General features: G+C 43.9%; 2 protein-coding genes across 7 annotated transcripts in view; one reads left to right on the top strand and one right to left on the bottom strand.

Annotated features, from left to right (window-relative positions):
- Window positions 1–20,619, top strand: part of LOC118373710 (alpha-synuclein-like) — a 29,336-nt gene extending 8,717 nt beyond the window's left edge. The window contains exons 2-9 of one of the 6 annotated variants that reach the window (XM_052492583.1): window positions 11,036–11,077; window positions 11,178–11,266; window positions 13,816–13,839; window positions 14,669–14,710; window positions 14,812–18,121; window positions 18,652–18,720; window positions 20,252–20,293; window positions 20,336–20,619. In XM_052492583.1, the coding sequence (XP_052348543.1) occupies window positions 11,036–11,077; window positions 11,178–11,266; window positions 13,816–13,839; window positions 14,669–14,710; window positions 14,812–14,823 (209 nt within the window). In that variant the 3' untranslated portion in view covers window positions 14,824–18,121; window positions 18,652–18,720; window positions 20,252–20,293; window positions 20,336–20,619. Of the gene's footprint in view, window positions 1–11,035; window positions 11,078–11,177; window positions 11,267–13,815; window positions 13,840–14,668; window positions 14,711–14,811; window positions 18,122–18,651; window positions 18,721–20,251 lie in introns of those variants that run through there. The other 5 variants (XM_035759919.2, XM_052492582.1, XM_052492581.1 and 2 more) reach the window with 5 other exon arrangements.
- Window positions 20,620–20,661: 42 nt separating this feature from the next.
- The window catches only part of LOC118373709 (glutamate dehydrogenase, mitochondrial), a 28,746-nt gene continuing 28,353 nt past the window's right edge, over window positions 20,662–21,054 (bottom strand). Inside the window, exon 13 of the mRNA XM_052492580.1 lies at window positions 20,662–21,054. This exon is cut by the window's right edge and continues 544 nt beyond it. The gene's annotated coding sequence lies outside the window, so the exon portion shown is untranslated.

Consider the following 21,054-nt stretch of genomic DNA (forward strand, 5'->3'; position numbering starts at 1 on the left):
AGCTGACATGGGCTAACTGAGTGACTGTCAGTGACCGACATAACAGCAGAAAAACTGCTGCTGCACAACCACATTTAGACAATTGCACCTTTTGTAGTCTAATATTCTAACACTCAACATTAGGTTGAAAGCCCGACTGAGTTCCATAAAATAAAACAAATAAAACATTGGAAATTGATCTCTGCTAGTTGTCCATCCCTGTCATAGATAATCAAATATATTTCCATTGACAAAAACATTTTTTAATATCTATATAGTAGACTGATTTCCCCAAAAATATATATTTATATTATTATAGAATTTGGGGGTAAATTGATAAGCAGGCCTACAAAAGGGGAGCCCATACCTGCTGTCGACAGACAGACGGTCACGCACTCACACTGTACGAATCCTCATGTACACACACACAGGAAGTTGTCCAGTGTAAAATGAAATGAACACTGAGAGTGTTAAATCAACATTGAAAGTGTTGAATCTGTGGACCCATAGATTGGAGCTGGAACAATGTTAAATTAACACTTCGCTTAGTGTAAAGACCTTGCCTTTTGAGTGAATTGTAGTGTCACCACCCATGACTGTATTTGTTAGTGACAGAGACATGGTTGTTGCATTCATCCATTTGAAGTCCTATGGATTTCACCAAGTGAGATCCTAAGTCACTATGTTATCAAAACAATGTATAAACACAACCCGATACCATATGTATCTGGAGGGCCTAGTTTTACCCTAATAGAGGTGGTTGAAACTCATAGGCATCATGGTGAACCAACACCACACCATCATATTTATCTGATGAGTTGTGCATAATAAGACTGAGATGAATCCTGCTGGAAAACACCAAGAAACACTACATGATGTGTAGAGGGAACACAGCAAGTTCTCCTGTGTTCCATAAACCAAATGAACACAGTGTTAAATCAACACTGAACTGGTTGAAACTGGGGACCTATATAGACACCGGGACGGTGTTAAATTAACGCACTGCTTTAGTGGAAAGACATATTCAAATACGCCTTGCTTTTCGAGTACATTGTAGAGTTACCACCCATGACTTTAGTTGTTAGTGACAGACAGAGGAGACTGGTGGGAGAAGATATAGGAGGTGGTTTCATGTCTTTGATACTGTTCCATTCATTCCATTCCAGACATTACAATGAGCCCCTCCTCCTATAGCTCATCCCACCAGCCTCCACTGGTGACAGACACATGGTTATTGCGTTCATCCATTTTCAGTCCTATGGCGTTCACAAAGTGAGATCCTAAACATCTTATCATAAAACATGTATATTTAACACAGTACCATAAGTATTTCATAAGGCCCTATTTTGAGGGCCTACTTTTATGCTAATAGAGGGGCCTGAAACGTCAACTCTAACTAACTGATTGGATTAGTTTAGAAACATTTAGAGAACCAGTCAAAGGTTTGGACACACCTACTCATTCACGGGACTTTCTTTATTTGAACTATTTTCTACATTGTAGAATAATAATGAAGACATCAAATCTATGAAATAACACATATGGAATCATGTAGTAACCAAAATAGTGTTAAACATATCAAAATATATTTTAGATTTGAGATTCTTCAAAGCAGGCATCTTTTGCCTTGATGATAGCTTTGCACACTCTTGGAATTCTCTCAACCAGCTTCACCTGGAATGCTGTTCCAACAGTCTTGAAGGAGTTACAACATATGCTGAGCACTTGTTGGCTGCTTTTCCTTTACTCTGTGGTCCAACTCATCCCAAACCATCTCAATTGGATTGAGTTCAGGTGATTGTGGAGGCCAGGTCATCTGATGCAGCCCTTCATCACTTTCCTTCTTGGTGAAATAGCCCTTACACAGCCTGGAGGTGTGTTGGTTCATTGTCCTGTTGAAAAACAAATGATAGTCCCACTAAGCGCAAACAAGACGGGATGGCGTATCGCTGCAAAATGCTGTTGTAGCCATGCTGGTTAAGTTTGCCTTGAAGTCTAAATAAATCACACCTCCTCCTCCATGCTTCACAGTAGGAACCACACATGCAGAGATGATCCATTCACCTACTCCGTGTTTCACAAAGACAGCGGTTGGAACCAAAAATCTCAAATTTGGACCTATCCACCAGTCTAATGTCCATTGCTCGTGTTTCTTGGCCCAAGCAAGTCTCTTCTTATTATTGGTGTCCTTTAGTAGTGGTTTCTTTGCAGCAATTCAACCATGAAGGCCTGATTCACACAGTCTCCTCTGGACAGTTGATGTTGAGATGTGTCTGTTACTTGAACTATGAAGCATTTATTTGGGCTGCAATTTCTGGATCTTCCTTTCCTGTGACGATCCTCGTGAGAGCCAGTTTCATCATAGCACTTGATGGTTTTTACGACTGCACTTGAACAAACTTTCAGTGATGTACTGGGCCATACGCACTACCCTCTGTAGAGCCTTGCAGTGGGAGGCTGAGCAGTTGCCTTACCAGGCAGTGATTCAACCAGTTAGGATGCTCTCGATGGTGCAGCTGTAGAACCTTTTGAAGATCTGAGGACCCATGCCAAAGCACTTTTAGTTCACTGAGGGAAATATGATTAGTGTCCTGTCCCTACTGCCAGCTAGCCTACTTTAGCAGTACTATCTTGGTGTGTATCATTTTAATAATTTTAATCAATCAATTCTTGTACATGCACAAACATAGAACATTGAAACAAACGCTTGAAATTCAATTTCCTTGCATAAAGCATGCCTGGGAAATTGCCTGTCAATAGTGTCTGTCTATGGTTCTTTTGCACAGTACAAAGCTCCACACCGCGTGGCCGCGTTAACCTGGTGGTCCCAGCGTATCGACCCACGTGGAGTTCCAGGTCTCTAGTAGCCCTGGAACTGCCAAGCGGCCAACAAGGCAGAGTTCATCTCATATGCCTCCCTCCAGTCCCTTGACTTCTTGGCACTAAACATGGATCACCACAGATAACACTGCTACTCCTACTGCTCTCTTCACGTGTTCTACCCGAGAGCTTCTGGTCAGCGGGGTGGTGGCACCGGGATCCTCATCTCTCCCAAGTGGTCTTTCTCTCTTTCTCCCTTACCCATCTGTCTATTGCCTCCTTTGAATTCCATGCTGTCACAGTTACCAGCCCTTTAACAAATATCATTTATCGCCCTCCAGGTTGACAGAGTTCTAGCTTGATGCCTTGATAGCTCCTTTTGAAAGGCTCACCTCTACAGTTCTGGGGACTTTAAATATCTGAATTCCTCTCTTCCACTTTCCACTCCTCAGTCTTTTGACCTTCTCATTTAACACTACGCTTGACCTCATCTGATGCTGTTCTTCCACTAACCTCATTGCAACTCCCTCCAAGACCAACCTTGTATCCTTTTCCCTCTCGCTCTCATCCAACACTTTAACTACTCGGATGGTATCCGTCCCAACCTTCGCTCTCTCTACTCTCTCCTCTTCCATCCTATCTTCTCTTCCCTCTGCTCAAACTTTCTCCAACCTATCTCCTGATTCTGCCTCCTCAACCCTCCTTCCTCCCAGCATCCTTTGACTCCCTATTCCCCTACAATGTTCTGGTGTCTATCCCGCTCCGTGGCTCCACTCAGAGCTCACAGAACACTTTCAGTGTTAATTTAACAATGTTCTGCGGACCTGGCATCCTTTCACTCCCTCCTCTCTACATTTTCCTCCTCTGTCTCTGTGTTAATTTAACTCTAAATTCCAAGCATGTTCTGGTGCTCTTGCCACCTTCTCCTCCCTCCAGAACTCTCCCACTCCCTCTCTGCAGATGACTTCGTCAACCATTTTGAAAAGAAGTTCGATGACATCCGATCCTCGTTTGCTAAGTCAAACGACACTGGGTTCTGCCCACACTGCCCTACCCTATGCTCTGACTCTTTCTCCCCTCTCTCTCCAGATGAAATCTCGCGTCTTTGACGGCCGGCCGCCCAACAATGTTCCCCTCCCTCTTCTATGGACCACAGACCTTCAACCTCTTTCAGTGTTAATTTATCCCTGAATGTTCCCTCCCGTCTTGTGCACCCCTTCTGGGTCGATCCCTCCGATGTCAACAACTACAGACCAGTATCCCTTCTCTTTTCTCTCCAAAACTCTTAACAATGTCCTGGCCAGCTCTCTATCTCTATGACCTTCTTGTCCAAATCAGACAGGTTTCAAGACAGTCATTTCTTCTCTGTTAAGCGCTTTAACTAATGTTCTGGTGTCCTTCTAGACCTATCGGCTGCCTTCGATACTGTGAACCATCAGATCCTCCTCTCCACCTCTCCAGTTGGGCATCTAATTTAACAATGTCCTACCTGACAGGTCGCTCTACCAGGTGGCGTGGGGTCTCACCACGCGCTCTCACCACTGGTGTCCCCCAGGGCTCTGTTCAGTCTTAATTTAACAGTCACTTGGCTCTGTTCTGGTCTCTCTATCATTGGGTCCACAATTAATCTTCCTTTCCCCCTTTGACCAGGTGTTAATTTCTGCATGTCTGGCAGTCTCAGTGTGGATGACGGATCACCACCTCAGACCTCAGCAGACGGAGCTCCTCTTCCTCCCAGACTGTTCCATGATTCGCCATCACGGTTGACAACTCCATTGTGTCCTCCTCCCAGAGCGCTAAGAACCTTGGCGTGATCCTGGACAACACCCTGACGTTCTCAACTAACATCAAGGCGGTGTCCCGTTCCTGTAGGTTCATGCTCTACAACACAAACACCCTGCCTCACACATAATAGATAATCCAGGCTGTCATCTCCAGTCTTGATTACTGTGCTGTGGCTGGGCTCCTGCCTGTGCCATTAAACCCCTACAACTCATCCAGAGCCGCAGCCCGTCTGGTGTTCAACTTTGTCCCAGCCATGCTCCTGCTCTCTCCACAATGAAGCTCGCATCCGCTACAAGACCATGGTGCTGCCACTGTGCGCACCTACCTCCAGGCTCTGATCAGGCCCTCTGCTGTTCATCCACTGCCTGCAGCCTCCCTACCACTGAGGGCTCCCAGCTCAGCCCAGTCAAAACTGAAGCTGCTCTGGCCCCCAATGGTGGAACAAAAGAGCCAGGACAGGGAGTCAATCACCACAGACACCTGAAAACAAGAGAATACCTAGGATAGGGTAAGTAAGGGTAAGTAATCCTTCTCATCTCACCCCCAACAAGATTTAGATGCAAGTGGCTGTTCCACTGGTTGTCATAAGGTGTATGACCAATTTGAAAGCTCTGGATAAGGCGTCTGGACTTAAATGTAAATGTAAATGAAGATCTGAGGACCCATGCCAAATCTTTTCAGTCTCCTGAGGGGAAATATGCTTTGTCCTGCCCTCTTCACGACTATCTTGGTGTGTTCGTGTAGCATAAGATTAATCAATCAATCAGTGTACATGCACAAACATAGATATTGAAACAAACAACTCTGAAAATCAACCTGCAATAAAGCATGCTGGGAAATTGATAATAATAGGTGTGGTTTTTGGTTTAAAGTGACGTGTATGAGTTTCAGGCCCCAGTATTGATGTTAAACTAGGCCCTGAAAATAAGGCATAATGAAATATGTATGGTATTGCATAAACATTTTAAATAAATAACATATTCACTTAGGATGTAATTTGGTGAGGTCTTCAGTACTGTAGATGGATGAATGCAACAAGCACTAACAAATACAGTCATGGGTGACAGCTACAATTTACTTGAAAGGTACTCTGGGAAATATCTGAATAATGTTTTACACTAAGCAGTGTGTTCATTTAACACTGTTCTGTGTCTATGTCCAAACTCAGACTTTATATAATTTAACAATGTTCTGGTGTCTATTTGGGTGAAATAGACTTTCAGTGTTAATTTAACAATGTTCTGGTTATGTCCACAGAAATAGATATATCAATGTTCTGGTTATTTGGAAATAGATACACTTTCAGTGTTAATTTAACAATGTTCTGGTGTCTATGGGTCCAAGACTCAGATCAGTGTTAATTTAACAATGTTCTGTGTTATGGGTGAAGACTCAACACTTTATAGTGTTAATTTAACAATGTTCTGGTGTCTATATGGGTCCACAGACTCAACACTTTAAGTGAAATTCAAGATCAATGTTATTGTTGTTTTTCACACTGGTTTGCTGAAATAGATAATATAAGCTGTCTACTGGTTATGTGAAATCAGATTTATAGCCATGCTGCTACTGGTTATATTGGTGTGAAATAGCGCATATAATTCTACTGGTTACAGAGAGTGAAATAGATATATAAGGGGTATGACAGAAAGTTATGTGAGAAACAGAAGATAGATGAATTGAGGCATCTGGTTTAGTGTGGAAATAGAATATAAGAGGTACTGGTTATGAGAAATAGATATCCAATCAACTGTGTGCTATGGAACATGTGTTTTTGTATGTGAAATAGATATATAATTCTACTGGTTATGTGAAATAGATATATAATTCTACTGGTTATGTGAAATAGATATATAATTCTACTGGTTATGTGAAATAGATATATAATTCTACTGGTTATGTGAAATAGATATATAATTCTACTGGTTATGTGAAATAGATATATAATTCTACTGGTTATGTGAAATAGATATATAATTCTACTGGTTATGTGAAATAGATATATAATTCTACTGGTTATGTGAAATAGATATATAAGTCTACTGGTTATGTGAAATAGATATATAATTCTACTGGTTATGTGAAATAGATATATAAGTCTACTGGTTATGTGAAATAGATATATAATTCTACTGGTTATGTGAAATAGATATATAATTCTACTGGTTATGTGAAATAGATATATAATTCTACTGGTTATGTGAAATAGATATATAAGTCTACTGGTTATGTGAAATAGATATATAATTCTACTGGTTATGTGAAATAGATATATAATTCTACTGGTTATGTGAAATAGATATATAAGTCTACTGGTTATGTGAAATAGATATATAAGTCTATTGGTTATGTGAAATAGATACATAATTACACTGTTATTTTGCTGGATTTGCTTGTGCATCATCCTTGTAGGCTCTCTTTCTCTCCATCCCCCCTCCCTCTATTTATTTTTCTCTCTATCCCTCCCTTTTTCTTTCCCTCTATTTCCCTCTCTATTTTCTTTCCCTCTATCCAGCTGGTTGCATAACGACTATTTAATCAGCCTAGGAATGTATAATACTGTAACGTCAGAGAGAGAGAGAAACAAAGAGAGAGAGAGAGAGAGGGGGGAGGAGAGAGAGGGGGAGGGAGAGAGAGAGAGAGACAAAGAGAGAGAGAGGGGTGAGGGAGAGAGAGGGGGGAGGAGAGAGAGAGGGGGGAGGAGAGAGAGAGACAAAGAGAGAGAGAGGGGGTTGGAGAGAGAAGGGGTTGTAGAGAGGGGTGAGAGAGAGGGGGGAGAAAGAGAGAGAGAGAGGGGGAGAAAGAGAGCGATAGCGACAAAGAGAGAGAGAGAGAGAGAGAGGGGGTGAGAGAGAGGAGAGAGAGAGAGAAAAGAGAGAGAGAGAAAGGGAGAGGGAGAGAGGGGGTGTGAGAGAGAGGGAGAGAGAGAGAAAAGAGAGAGAGGGAGAGAGAAAGAGAAAGGGGGAGAGAGAGAGAGGAGAGAGAGGGAGAGAGAAAGAGAAAAGAGAGAGAGAGAGGGTTGAGAGAGAGAGAGGGGGATGGAGAGGGAGAGAGAAAGAGAAAGAGAAAAGAGAGAGAAAGGGTTAGAGAGAGAAAGGGTTAGAGAGAGAGAGAGGGTTGGAGAGAGAGAGACAGAGAGAGACAGAGAGAGAGAGAGAGAGAGAGAGAGAGAGAGAGAGAGAGAGAGAGAGAGAGAAAGTGTTAGAGAGAGAGAGAGAGAGGGGGATGGAGAGAGAGAGGGAGAGAGAGAGGGGGATGGAGAGAGAGACGTGGGGGTTAGAGAGAGAAAGGGGGGATGGAGAGAGAGAGGGAGAGAGGGGGATGGAGAGAGAGACGGGGGTTAGAGAGAGAAAGGGTTAGAGAGAGAGAGAGGGGGATGGAGAGAGAGAGGGAGAGAGGGGGATGGAGAGAGAGAGGGTTAGAGAGAGAAAGGGTTAGAGAGAGAGGGGGGATGGAGAGAGAGAGGGTTAGAAGGAGAAATAGTTAGAGAGAGAGATAGACCACTCTAACCACTTCTGGGAAAATTGGAAAACACTAAACAAACAACAACACGAAGAATTATCTATCCAAAATGGAGATGTATGGGTAAACCACTTCTCCAATCTTTTTGGTTCTATAACAAAGAATAAAGAGCAAAAACATATACATGATCAAATACAGATCTTAGAATCAACTATTAAAGACTACCAGAACCCACTGGATTGTCCAATTACATTGAATGAGTTACAGGACAAAATAAAAACCCTCCAACCCAAAAAGGCCTGTGGTGTCGATGGTATCCTCAATGAAATGATCAAATATACAGACAACAAATTCCAATTGGCTATACTAAAACTCTTTAACATCATACTGGCATCTGGCATCTTTCCCAATATTTGGAACCAAGGACTGATCACCCCAATCCACAAAAGTGGAGACAAATTTGACCCCAATAACTACCGTGGAATATGTGTCAACAGTAACCTTGGGAAAATCCTCTGCACTATTATTAACAGCAGACTCGTACATTTGCTCAATGAAAACAATGTACTGAGCAAATGTCAAATTGGCATTTTACCAAATTACCGTACAACAGACCATGTATTCACCCTGCACACCTTAATTGACAACCAAACAAACCAAAACAAAGGCAAAGTCTTCTCATGCTTTGTTGATTTCAAAAAAGCCTTCGACTCAATTTGGCATGAGGGTCTGCTATACAAACTGATGGAAAGTGGTGTTGGGGTAAAACATATGACATTATAAAATCCATGTACACAAACAACAAGTGTGCGGTTAAAATTGGCAAAAAAACACACATTTCTTCACACAGGGTCGTGGGGTTAGACAGGGATGCAGCTTAAGCCCCACCCTCTTCAACATATATATCAACGAACTGGCGCGGGCACTAGAAAGGTCTGCAGCACCCGGCCTCCCCCTGCTAGAATCCGAAGTCAAATGTCTGCTGTTTGCTGATGATCTGGTGCTTCTGTCACCAACCAAGGAGGGCCTACAGCAGCACCTAGATCTTATGCACAGATTCTGTCAGACCTGGGCCCTGACAGTAAATCTCAGTAAGACCAAAATAATGGTGTTCCAAAAAGGTCGAGTCACCAGGACCACAAATACAAATTCCATCTCGACACTGTTGCCCTAGAGCACACAAAAACTATACATACCTTGGCCTAAACATCAGCGCCACAGGTAACTTCCACAAAGGTGTGAACGATCTGAGAGACAAGGCAAGAAGGGCATTCTATGCCATCAAAAGAAACATACATTTCAACATACCAATTAGGATTTGGCTAAAAATACTTGAATCAATCATAGAGCCCATTGCCCTTTATGGTTGTGAGGTCTGGGGTCCGCTCACCAACCAAGACTTCACAAAATGGGACAAACACCAAATTGAGACTCTGCACGCAGAATTCTGCAAAAATATCCTCCGTGTACAACGTAAAACACCAAATAATGCATGCAGAGCAGAATTAGGCCGATACCCACTAATTATCAAAATCCAGAAAAGAGCCATTAAATTCTACAACCACCTAAAAGGAAGCGATTCAAACCTTCCATAACAAAGCCATCACAAACAGAGAGATGAACCTGGAGAAGAGTCCCCTAAGCAAACTGGTCCTGGGGCTCTGTTCACAAACACAAACACACCCTACAGAGCCCCAGGACAACAGCACAATTAGACCCAACCAAATCATGAGAAAACAAAAAGATAATTACTTAACACATTGGAAAGAATTAACAAAAAAACAGAGCAAACTAGAATGCTATTTGGCCCTACACAGAGAGTACACAGCGGCAGAATACCTGACCACTGTGACTGACCCAAAATTAAGGAAAGCTTTGACTATGTACAGACTCATTGAGCATAGCCTTGCTATTGAGAAAGGCCGCCGTAGGCAGACATGGCTCTCAAGAGAAGACAGGCTATGTGCTCACTGCCCACAAAATGAGGTGGAAACTGAGCTGCACTTCCTAACCTCCTGCCCAATGTATGACCATATTAGAGAGACATATTTCCCCCAGATCACACAGATCCACAAAGAATTCGAAAACATATCCAATTTTGAAAAACTCCCATACCTACTGGGTGAAATTCCACAGTGTGCCATCACAGCAGCAAGATTTGTGACCTGTTGCCACGAGAAAAGGGCAACCAGTGAAGAACAAACACCATTGTAAATACAACCCATATTTATGCTTATTTATTTTATCTTGTGTCCTTTAATTATTTGTACATTGTGTATATATGTATATGTATGTATGTATATGTATGTATATATATATATATGTATATGTATATATGTATGTATATATATATATATATATAAATAATATGACATTTGTAATGTCTTTACTGTTTTGAAACTGTTGTATGTGTAATGTTTACTGTTCATTTTTGTTGTTTTTCACTTTATATATTCACTTTGTATGTTGTCTACCTCACTTGCTTTGGCAATGTTAACACATGTTTCCCATGCCAATAAAGCCCTTGAATTGAATTGAATTGAATTGAATTGAATTGATTTGATAGAGAGAAGGGATGGAGAGAGAGGGAGAGAGGAGGATGAAGAGAGAGAGAGAAAGGGTTAGAGAGAGAAAGGGTTAGAGAGAGAGAGAGAGAGGGTTAGAGAGAGAGGGGGTTAGAGAGAGAAAGGAAGGGGGAAACTAATATTATGGAGCAGAGGAATCCTAAAATAATATCATCCTCTTGGATGTTAAAGTGAGTGACATGCAGTGTTCTGCTACTGGGTGGCCAGAAACCTCCTCACCAGATAACTAACTAACACTTGAAGATTCCAACAGATTTCTGTTTACTGCACTCATTAACACAGCAGTTCGTTCCTACTCTGTGTTTACATAGTATATCACAAAACTGATGCCTGATCATTCTTCACATATCAATTGCAATATGATTGTAATATATTGATGTGTTGTAATGTCTTTCTGTTCTCAGGTTCAAAGACAAAGGAGGGAATGGACGCAGGGGTAAACATAGGTAAGACACACACACAGACACGCACACACACACACACACACACACACATTATATTGGGATCTGATTGATTGATTGATTGATAAATTGATCTCTGTGTTAGTTGCTAACCGCGACCAGGCGAACATCGTCGGGGACCCCACTGCTGGAGCTGACCTCTTACAGGGAGGCATGGAGAATACCGGACAAGCGGTGAGTTTCCATGACAACAGACTGGCAGGTCAATATGAACAAGAATATACAAGTGATCAATCAACACATTAATTGGTAAGGAATGGCAGATTAGTAATACTAGACACAATAACTTGACCTTATCAATCAGGTAGCCTCTGAAAGCCCAGGCTTCAGGCCTCGCGAGACTATCAATCAGGTGACACAGCACCCTTTTTCAGGTGAATGCATTCAGTTGTACAACTGACGAGGTATCGCTCTTTCCCTTTGAAAGGAAAGGAAACAAGGTTGAGTAACAACAAGGTTGAATAACAACATGAATGCAGCCTCAAAAAGCATGACAGTCAAAATCCTTCAGTCGGTCTCAGATGGTAGTGCCATGATGACTTCACAAGAGCAGTCTGTTGTTTGACCACTTGGTGTCGCTATTTCCCACAGTACCGCTGCTCTGATCGAAGGAAGACAGACAGACAGACAGACAGACAGACAGACAGACAGAAGCTCCTTTAATAGCCAGTGGTTCAGAAATTCAGGCAGATTAGGTTTGATGGTAGCCCTACAATGGTAGGCCTGTTACTCACTCCACATTCTCCATATGAATATGTGTTGGTGTTGTTGTTGTGTTTGTGTTTGTATTGAGTTGGTGTTGTTATTGTTGGTGTGCTGTTGCTGTGTTGGTGTTGTTGTTGTGTTGGTTTTGTTGGTGTTGTGTGTTGTTATTGGTATTGTTTTGTGTTGTGTGTTGTTGGTGTTGTGTTGGTGTTGTTGTTGTGTTGGTTTTGTTGTTGTGTTGGTTCTGTTGTTGTTGTTGGTGGTGGTGTGTTGTTGTTATTGTTGTTGTTGTGTTGGTGTTGGTGGTGTTGTGTTGGTGTTGGTGGTGTTGTGTTGGTGTTGGTGGTGTTGTGTTGGTGTTGTTGTTGGTGGTGTGTTGTTGTTGGGGTTGTGTTGGTTCTGTTGTTGTTGTTGGTGGTGTGTTGTTGTTATTGTTGTTGTTGTTGGTGTTGTGTTGGTGTTGGTGGTGTTGTGTTGGTGGTGTTGTGTTGGTGTTTTTGTTGTGTTGTGTTGATGCTGTTGTTGTGCTGGTGTGTTGTTGTTGGTGTTGTGTTGTTGTTGTTGTTGTGTTGGTGTTGTGTTGGTGTTGTGTTGGTGTTGGTGTTGTGTTGTTGTTGTGTTGTTGTTGGTGGTGTTGGTGTTGTGTTGGTGTTGGTGTTGTGTTGTTGTTGTGTTGTTGTTGGTGGTAGTGGTGTTGTTGGTGTTGGTGTTGGTGTTGTGTTGGTGTTGTGTTGTTGGTGTTGTTGTTGTGTTGGTGTTGTTGTTGTTGTTGTTGTTGGTGTTGTTGTTGTGTTGTTGTTGTGTTGTGTTGGTGTTGTTGGTGTTGTTGTTTTGTTGTGTTGTGTTGGTGGTGTGTTGTTGTTGTTGGTGGTGTTGTGTTGTTGTTGTGTTGGTGTTGTGTTGTTGTTGTTGTTGGTGGTGGTGTTGTGTTGTTGTTGGTGGTGGTGTTGTGTTGGTGTTGTTGGTGGTGGTGTTGTTGTTGTTGGTGGTAGTGTTGTTGTTGTTGTTGGTGTTGTGTTGTTGTTGTTGGTGGTGGTGTTGTTGTTGTTGGTGGTGGTGTTGTGTTGTTGTTGTTGGTGGTGGTGTTGTGTTGGTGTTGTTGGTGGTGGTGTTGTTGTTGTTGGTGGTGGTGTTGTTGTTGGTGGTGGTGTTGTGTTGTTGTTGTTGTTGGTGGTGGTGTTGTGTTGTTGTTGTTGGTGGTGTGGTGGTGTTGTTGTTGTTGGTGGTGGTGTTGTTGTTGGTGGTGTTGTGTTGTTGTTGTTGTTGGTGGTGGTGTTGTGGTGTTGTTGTTGTTGGTGGTGGTGTTGTTGTTGGTGGTGGTGTTGTGGTGTTGTGTTGTTGTTGTTGGTGGTGTGGTGGTGTTGTGTTGTTGTTGTTGGTGGTGTGGTGGTGTTGTTGTTGTTGGTGGTGGTGTTGTTGTTGGTGGTGTTGTGTTGTTGTTGTTGTTGGTGTTGGTGTTGGTGTTTTGGTGGTGGTGTTGTGTTGGTGTTGTTGGTGGTGTTGTGTTGTTGGTGGTGTTGTGGTGTTGGTGGTGTTGTGTTGTTGTTGTTGGTGGTGTTGTGTTGTTGTTGTTGTTGGTGGTGTGTTGTGTTGTTGTTGTTGGTGGTGGTGTTGTTGTTGTTGGTGGTGTTGTGGTGTTGTTGTTGTTGGTGGTGGTGTTGTTGTTGTTGGTGGTGTTGTGTTGTTGTTGTTGGTGGTGGTGGTGTTGGTGTTGTTGTTGGTGGTGGTGTGTTGTTGTTGTTGGTGGTGGTGGTGTTGGTGTTGTTGGTGGTGTTGTGGTGTTGTTGTTGTTGGTGGTGGTGTTGGTGTTTTGGTGGTGGTGTTGTTGTTGTTGGTGGTGTTGTGTTGTTGTTGTTGTTGGTGGTGTTGTTGTGTTGGTGTTGTGTTGTTGTTGTTGGTGGTGTTGTGTTGTTGTTGTTGTTGGTGTTGTGTTGTTGTTGTAGGTGTTGTTGTTGGTGGTGTTGTGTTGCTAACCCTTTGTTGTTGTTGTGTTTGTTTCCTCTGTGTTCCATTGGTAGGAGGAGCCTCAGCCTGTATACGAGGTGCCTATTGGACAGGAGAGGGAAGGGGGGGGTCAGATGCTCTAGGTTATGGTGGGGTGGCTGGCTAACGAATGCTGCATGATTCAGCCTAACATATTGTTCCTAGGTGCATATATGAAGGGCGAATGAGCTTTCAAACACTGACTGGCTAGCGTCCTGTTAGGACCTAAACTATGTTCTAAACCATCTCCTAACTCTCTCCTAACTCTCTCCTAACCCTCTCCAAAACTCTCTCCAAACCCTACCCTAACCCTCTCCTAACTCTATCCATAACCATCTCTAACCATGCTGTATCTATAGATAATAACACAGCTTAAGACTGTCTCTATGCATCTCTAGCGTAGCATAGGCATAAACTTACCCTGCATGGATCTCTCTGGTCTAAGATGCACAGTCAAAATAACAGAGCTTGCTCCTGTTAACCGCTGCCTACAAAAAGAATGCCTCTGGTTGGGTGGGTGCAACATTACTTCAGGTCTCAAGGAGGGTGACATCACATCTACTATGCTATGCCATGCTAACCTCTGCTTCATGCTAACCTCTGCTTCATTAGACACTTCAGCCCAGAGACTGGGACTGAATGGCCCTGTGTCGTACTCAACCCTATCATAAGCCTGTCATAAGCCTGTCATAAGCCTGTCATAAGCATGACATAAGCGATAATGTGCTTGATGTAGCTGTGACCTACTCAGTTTGAAGCCAGGGTGTCTGTACGCCGTAGGATTGTGCTAGCCCAGTGAGCTAAAGCCTAGAGACCAGGTCTAGGAGCTAACCCAAGTCATCAGGTCTCAGGCAAGGTTACTCTAATGTAAAATGTCTCTCTCTGTAGGCAGAATATGGAGGAGTGGAGCAGGGAGGAGAAGGAGGAGAAGTAAGTGACAAGCAACCACACTATTTATGTTTTCTTTATGCAGAAGATGGTGATATGACATCATTATTGATTATCTCTCTCTCTCTCTCTCTCTCTCTCAGGGCGGTTACTAGTCATTCCAGGGACCTCTTCTCCCCAGCCCTCCGTTGGTCCCTCGCCCTGCTGTTCCAGACTTCCAGATGTTCTATTTATTTTGTTGTGACTTTATGGAACCAAACCAGATACAGACTCTTCCAGATAACTCTATACACCTCCTGATACCCCATGAGACCCTCTTCTGCCCCCCCCCCCACTGTGTTCTGCCCCATGTAGCTCCCCGCCTTTGTGTCGTTGCTGTCATGTTGTTACCCCTGGTGTTATATTCTCCCTCACACCTCCCAATACCCTATCAAGAGACCTGCACACACGCACACACACACACACACACACACACACACACACACACACACACACACACACAGAGTAGATGTTATCAGCCGGATCACTAAGATAGACGTCTGAAAAGGACCCAGGTGTGTGGATATAGGCCTTCGTTGGTGCTCATCAAAGGAGAAGAAGAAGGATTGACCAGATCTGGGCGTGACCCTGTTATGCTCAGAGCGTGCGGTTCAGATTACTACGCCACCACAATTGTTCCAGCAAGCCGCGGAATTAATGCGGCACAAATAGACGTTCATCCATAATACGTGGAAATCCGAAAGGAAACTCCAGCCAGCAGACAGCTGCGATGATTATTCAGGATGACAGAACCACAGAGATCATATCTGATTGTAGTATGTGTGTGTGTGTGTGTGTGTGTGTGTGTGTGTGTGTGTGTGTGTGTGTGTGTGTGTGTGTGTGTGTGTGTGTGTGTGTGTGTGTGTGTGTGTGTGTGTGTGTGTGTGTGTGTGTGTGTTAGACTCGTCAGATAGTAGGGCAGTTCAGGAGTGTTCTGTCCACGAGAGGCTGCTGTAGGGACCCGTGCAATGAACAGAGTGTGTGTGTGCATTTGTTTGGGTATGTTTGGGTATGTGTGTGTTAGAGTGTGTTTCAGACATGCCAGAAAGCAATACAGGTGTTCTGTTAGTTAGTGTGTCCCTTGTTAGAAATGGCATAGTCTGAGAGGAAGAAAGTTCCTGCAAAGACTGGGAATCACACAACAACAGAAGCTATCAATATACGCAGTACTTTACAATGGATTTGGTCTAGCCTGGGTGTAGTCTGGGTCTAGTTCTGCCCTGGGTCTGCTGGCAGGGTTGGAAGGGATGAAAGCAGAATGCGATACCTGTGGATCCTGATGTTGTGAAGGGAAATTTCCCTGTTATAGTAATACCACCGAGCAATAGTCAGACAGACAGGGAGGGGGTTGTCATAGTAATACCACCGAGCAATAGTCAGACAGACAGAGGGTTGTCATAGTAATACCACCGAGCAATAGTCAGACAGACAGGGGGTTGTCATAGTAATACCACCGAGCAATAGTCAGACAGACAGAGGGTTGTCATAGTAATACCACCGAGCAATAGTCAGACAGACAGAGGGTTGTCATAGTAATACCACCGAGCAATAGTCAGACAGACAGGGGGTTGTCATAGTAATACCACCGAGCAATAGTCAGACAGACAGAGGGTTGTCATAGTAATACCACCGAGCAATAGTCAGAGAGACATGAGGTTGTCATAGTAACACCACCGAGCAATAGTCAGAAAGACAGGGGGTTGTCATAGTAACACCGCCGAGCAATAGACAGACGGACAGGGGGTTGTCATAGTAACACCTCCGAGCAATAGTCAGACAGACAGGGGGTTGTCATAGCAACACCACCGAGCAATAGTCAGACAGACAGGGGGTTGTCATAGAAGAGCATCCCACACAGGGAATGCTGAGAAATTGATTTTAAATTCGATTTTTGATTCTCACAACAAGAGTCAATGGTTAACGACAGCTGCTCCTGTCATCAACCATCTCAGAACAAGCCTGGGACAGAGTGTGTGTTTGTGTGTGTTATTTCTTTGAGACCAATGGAAACTAATGACTGCATGTTGCCTTATTATGCACTCAAATTCACACACACACACACACACACTGGTACCTGCACAAACCCCAGATCCATACACACAGCACACTCATAAAGCACACAAACAAAAACATAAACACTCCCACACCACGTTTAATTTGGCATCGAAGCGGACTTGTTGATTTTATAAACAGTACCAGTGAATTAAAGACGGTTTTGTTGAAATCCAAACTTCCGTGTCGTCTTCATTTCTCCATTTGAGTGACTAATTATGATGCAGTTTATAATAGTATGTATGCCCTATGTTACCATGGAGATATTGTGGTACCATCCTGGACATTTTTCTTTGCCCTCTGCAAGTCTTAGCAATGTTTTCTGTGTGTGAGCGTGCGTGTGTGCGTGTGTGCGTGCGTGTGGGCTCCCAGGGGTTTAGCCAGGCTCTTTGTTCTCCTCCACAGGTACACTATGAGGTCACTCCCTCCATCGGCATGCTGGGAGCTGACAGGGAGACAGAGGGGTCAAGAGAGGTCAGAAAAAAAAGCCAACTTAGAACCTCTTGCGTCAGTGTTCTAGAACTCCCAGTCTTAGTGTTTTAAGTGATCCTTCGGGACGACATATCACCAGCCCAATGTTCCATTCTAACCACGAGATTTCCAAACTGCTCTAAGAACACTCTCTGATCCAACGCCAGAGCACATTAAAACAGAGGAATGTCTTCATGGAGAAACACACACAGCCAACACCCCTAAGGAATCCACACAAACACAGAGCAGCAATCTAGGGCCAACAACACAATGAGAGAGGGCTGTCGTAAGGAGTGTGTTGTATGTTACATTTTGTGTCTTTTTTTGTCCGCTTTTATCGCTGTGTTTTGACAGTGAGTCAGACAGCTTGGTGACCTTTCAGTACAATCACATCCAGTATTTCCTGTTTCCCATGCGTATACAGATGTAGGATCATAATTTGAGCCAGTTTGCTACAACATGAAAAATACTCCTGAAGCAACAGGAAATGTGAATTATTATCATTAGGACCTGAATAAGAGCTGTGTAGTGCTGCATGTATCCGTATATCATATTTGTTCTAACAATGTTTCATTGAGGGTCCTAATAAAGTTATGAGGTCTCTCTCCCTCTACGGTATTTACAGTTCCACTGCTGGGTTTTTCCATACTGACACCAACAATAAAAGTGGCCTGCATCCTTAGGGGTGTATGTGACTTGACAGGGGTGTGTGTGACTTGACAGGGGTGTGTGATGGAGGGGTGGCCTCTGTAAGCCTCTCTGCCAACCTCATATAAACCCATGCACACCCATCCACACACACACACACTCCGGCCGAGTACAGAACACACACAGAGATGGACTTTCTGAAAGGATCCGGGAAGCAGGTGGATGCAGTGATCGACAAAGCAGGTGAGAGAGAACAAGATGTCTGTTAGAAAAGTGGATAATGGTGTTTGTTTACTTGGTTGAATGATGGGGGGGGTCATTCATGATACGTTTAAACCCTAAAGCACAGCAAAATGTGGTTGTTATATGGACTACTGTATAGTTCGGCTTTCATTTAGTATTCATTTTTGTGTTATCAGCCTTCAAAATGTTCAAACTGGGCTTTGGCATTTTAAACGGCGCTGCAGTTGATGAGTCAACATTCTTAAACCAAATATGTTCATTTTTGAAAAACGTTTTGCTCTGTACTTTTTGGCGCTGCTCATACTTCTAAAATGAGTTATTTAGGTTTGTCTAGATTTCAAAGTAGAGGAGCTCATTTCTACCAGAAATCGAAAAAATCTGCAAAGATTCTGTGGCATCACGTCATGAAAGGGAGCTTGTATCAGCAAGAACTAACAAGACATAACAAGAGGAAATTCCACCAATTATCTGGTCATGTGGAGGCAGAAGATGCATGTTTGACAGCCCCCACTCTCTCTCCCTCTGTCTAGCTGTTGTGGTGAAGGAGAAGGTGGGAGAGATGATCGGAGGAGGAGCTAAGGAGGAGAAGAAAGACGAAGGTGATCTGTCTATTCTGGGTTACCATGGACACTAAATCACAGACATTTCACATCGCCTGTAACATGCTACCTACAGACAATACACACTATCCACACACAATACCTACACACACACACACACACACACACACACACAATACACACTACCACACAATGTACACAACACACTACAAACCAATTCAGTTTCTCCCCCCTCGTAGAGTAACAAATCACTTCTGCTCTTTTCGTTGCCTTTATCTGCATTCAGTCCGTTGCAGCCTGCTTAACGTGACACCGCTGTAGGAGATATAACGGTAGTGTGTTGCAGCCTGCTTAACGGGACACCGCTGTAGGAGATATAACGGTAGTGGGTTGCAGCCTGCTTAACGGGACACCGCTGTAGGAGATATAACGGTAGTGCGTTGCAGCCTGCTTAACGTGACACCGCTGTAGGAGATAACGGTAGTGTGTTGCAGCCTGCTTAACGTGACACCGCTGTAGGAGATATAACGGTAGTGTGTTGCAGCCTGCTTAACGGGACACCGCTGTAGGAGATATAACGGTAGTGTGTTGCAGCCTGCTTAACGTGACACCGCTGTAGGAGATATAACGGTAGTGAGTTGCAGCCTGCTTAACGTGACACCGCTGTAGGAGATAACGGTAGTGTGTTGCAGCCTGCTTAACGTGACACCGCTGTAGGAGATGTAACGGTAGTGTGTTGCAGCCTGCTTAACGTGACACCGCTGTAGGAGATGTAACGGTAGTGGGTTGCAGCCTGCTTAACGGGACACCGCTGTAGGAGATGTAACGGTAGTGTGTTGCAGCCTGCTTAACGTGACACCGCTGTAGGAGATGTAACGGTAGTGTGTTGCAGCCTGCTTAACGTGACACCGCTGTAGGAGATATAACGGTAGTGTGTTGCAGCCTGCTTAACGGGACACCGCTGTAGGAGATGTAACGGTAGTGTGTTGCAGCCTGCTTAACGTGACACCGCTGTAGGAGATATAACGGTAGTGTGTTGCAGCCTGCTTAACGGGACACCGCTGTAGGAGATGTAACGGTAGTGTGTTGCAGCCTGCTTAACGTGACACCGCTGTAGGAGATATAACGGTAGTGTGTTGCAGCCTGCTTAACGTGACACCGCTGTAGGAGATATAACGGTAGTGTGTTGCAGCCTGCTTAACGTGACACTGCTGTAGGAGATGTAACGGTAGTGTGTTGCAGCCTGCTTAACGTGACACCGCTGTAGAGGATATAACGGTAGTGTGTTGCAGTCATGTCTTTGTATGTACAGTATTGTTGAAATGGTGTCTGATGTTGTGGTTGTTCCTCCAGGTAGGTATGGTGTCTGATGGTGTATTGGTGGCATGGTGTCATGTTGTGGTGTCTGGTATTGGTGCATGGTGTCTGATGTTGTGGTTGTTCCTCCAGGTATTGGTGGCTCATGGTGTCTGATGTTGGGTTGTTTGTATTGGTGGCATGGTGTCTGATGTTGTGATTGTTCCTCCAGGTATTGGTGGCGTGGTGTCTGATGTTGTGGTTGTTCCTCCAGGTATTGGTGGCATGGTGTCTGATGTTGTGGTTGTTCCTCCAGGTATTGGTGGCATGGTGTCTGATGTTGTGATTGTTCCTCCAGGTATTGGTGGCATGGTGTCTGATGTTGTGGTTGTTCCTCCAGGTATTGGTGGCATGGTGTCTGATGCAGTGAAAGGGGCTGCAGCAGATGCTGCCATGGACAATGCTGCAGACAAAGCCATGTCTTTTGGAAAGAGCCTTTTCAACTGAATCCCCAACCCTGGACTGTACAGTCTCAACCCCGGACCTTCCTTCCCATCAACCAATCCCGTCTTTATACCATCACTGAGATCTGTATAACGTGTATAGGATGTCATAAACATGAATAAAACACCAATCTTTCAACACTAGTCTGTCTGTCTGCATGTCACATACTGCACTTACACATTAGTTCTCACAATTTTATTGGTTTTCAACAAAAAAAAGGCAATACAAATTTCCCCAAGCAATTTCCGTGCAAGGGTTTGGACGGCTTTTTGGAGAAGGAGAACGCTTGTTCCCATGATCCTCTCCTCCTCTCTCTCTCATGGCGGAGCGGAGGGTTTGGGGGAGGGTCAGATTGGACAAGATAGGAGCAGAAGGTGGGGGGACTGATATAGTGGAGACCAAACCCAGTAGAACCCTGTGTTCCTCGGCACAACCCTGATCCCTGACCTCTAACCCTGACCTCTAACCCCGCTGCGAGGAGAACTGAGGAACACATATATCACCATTCCCTGACATAAAGTTAGAGTTTAAAACTATCTCTTTCTTTAAATAAAGTATATGTCCGGAGTTAAC

The sequence above is a fragment of the Oncorhynchus keta genome, chromosome 3 (genome assembly GCF_023373465.1).
Source record: "Oncorhynchus keta strain PuntledgeMale-10-30-2019 chromosome 3, Oket_V2, whole genome shotgun sequence".
NCBI lineage: Eukaryota > Metazoa > Chordata > Actinopteri > Salmoniformes > Salmonidae > Oncorhynchus > Oncorhynchus keta.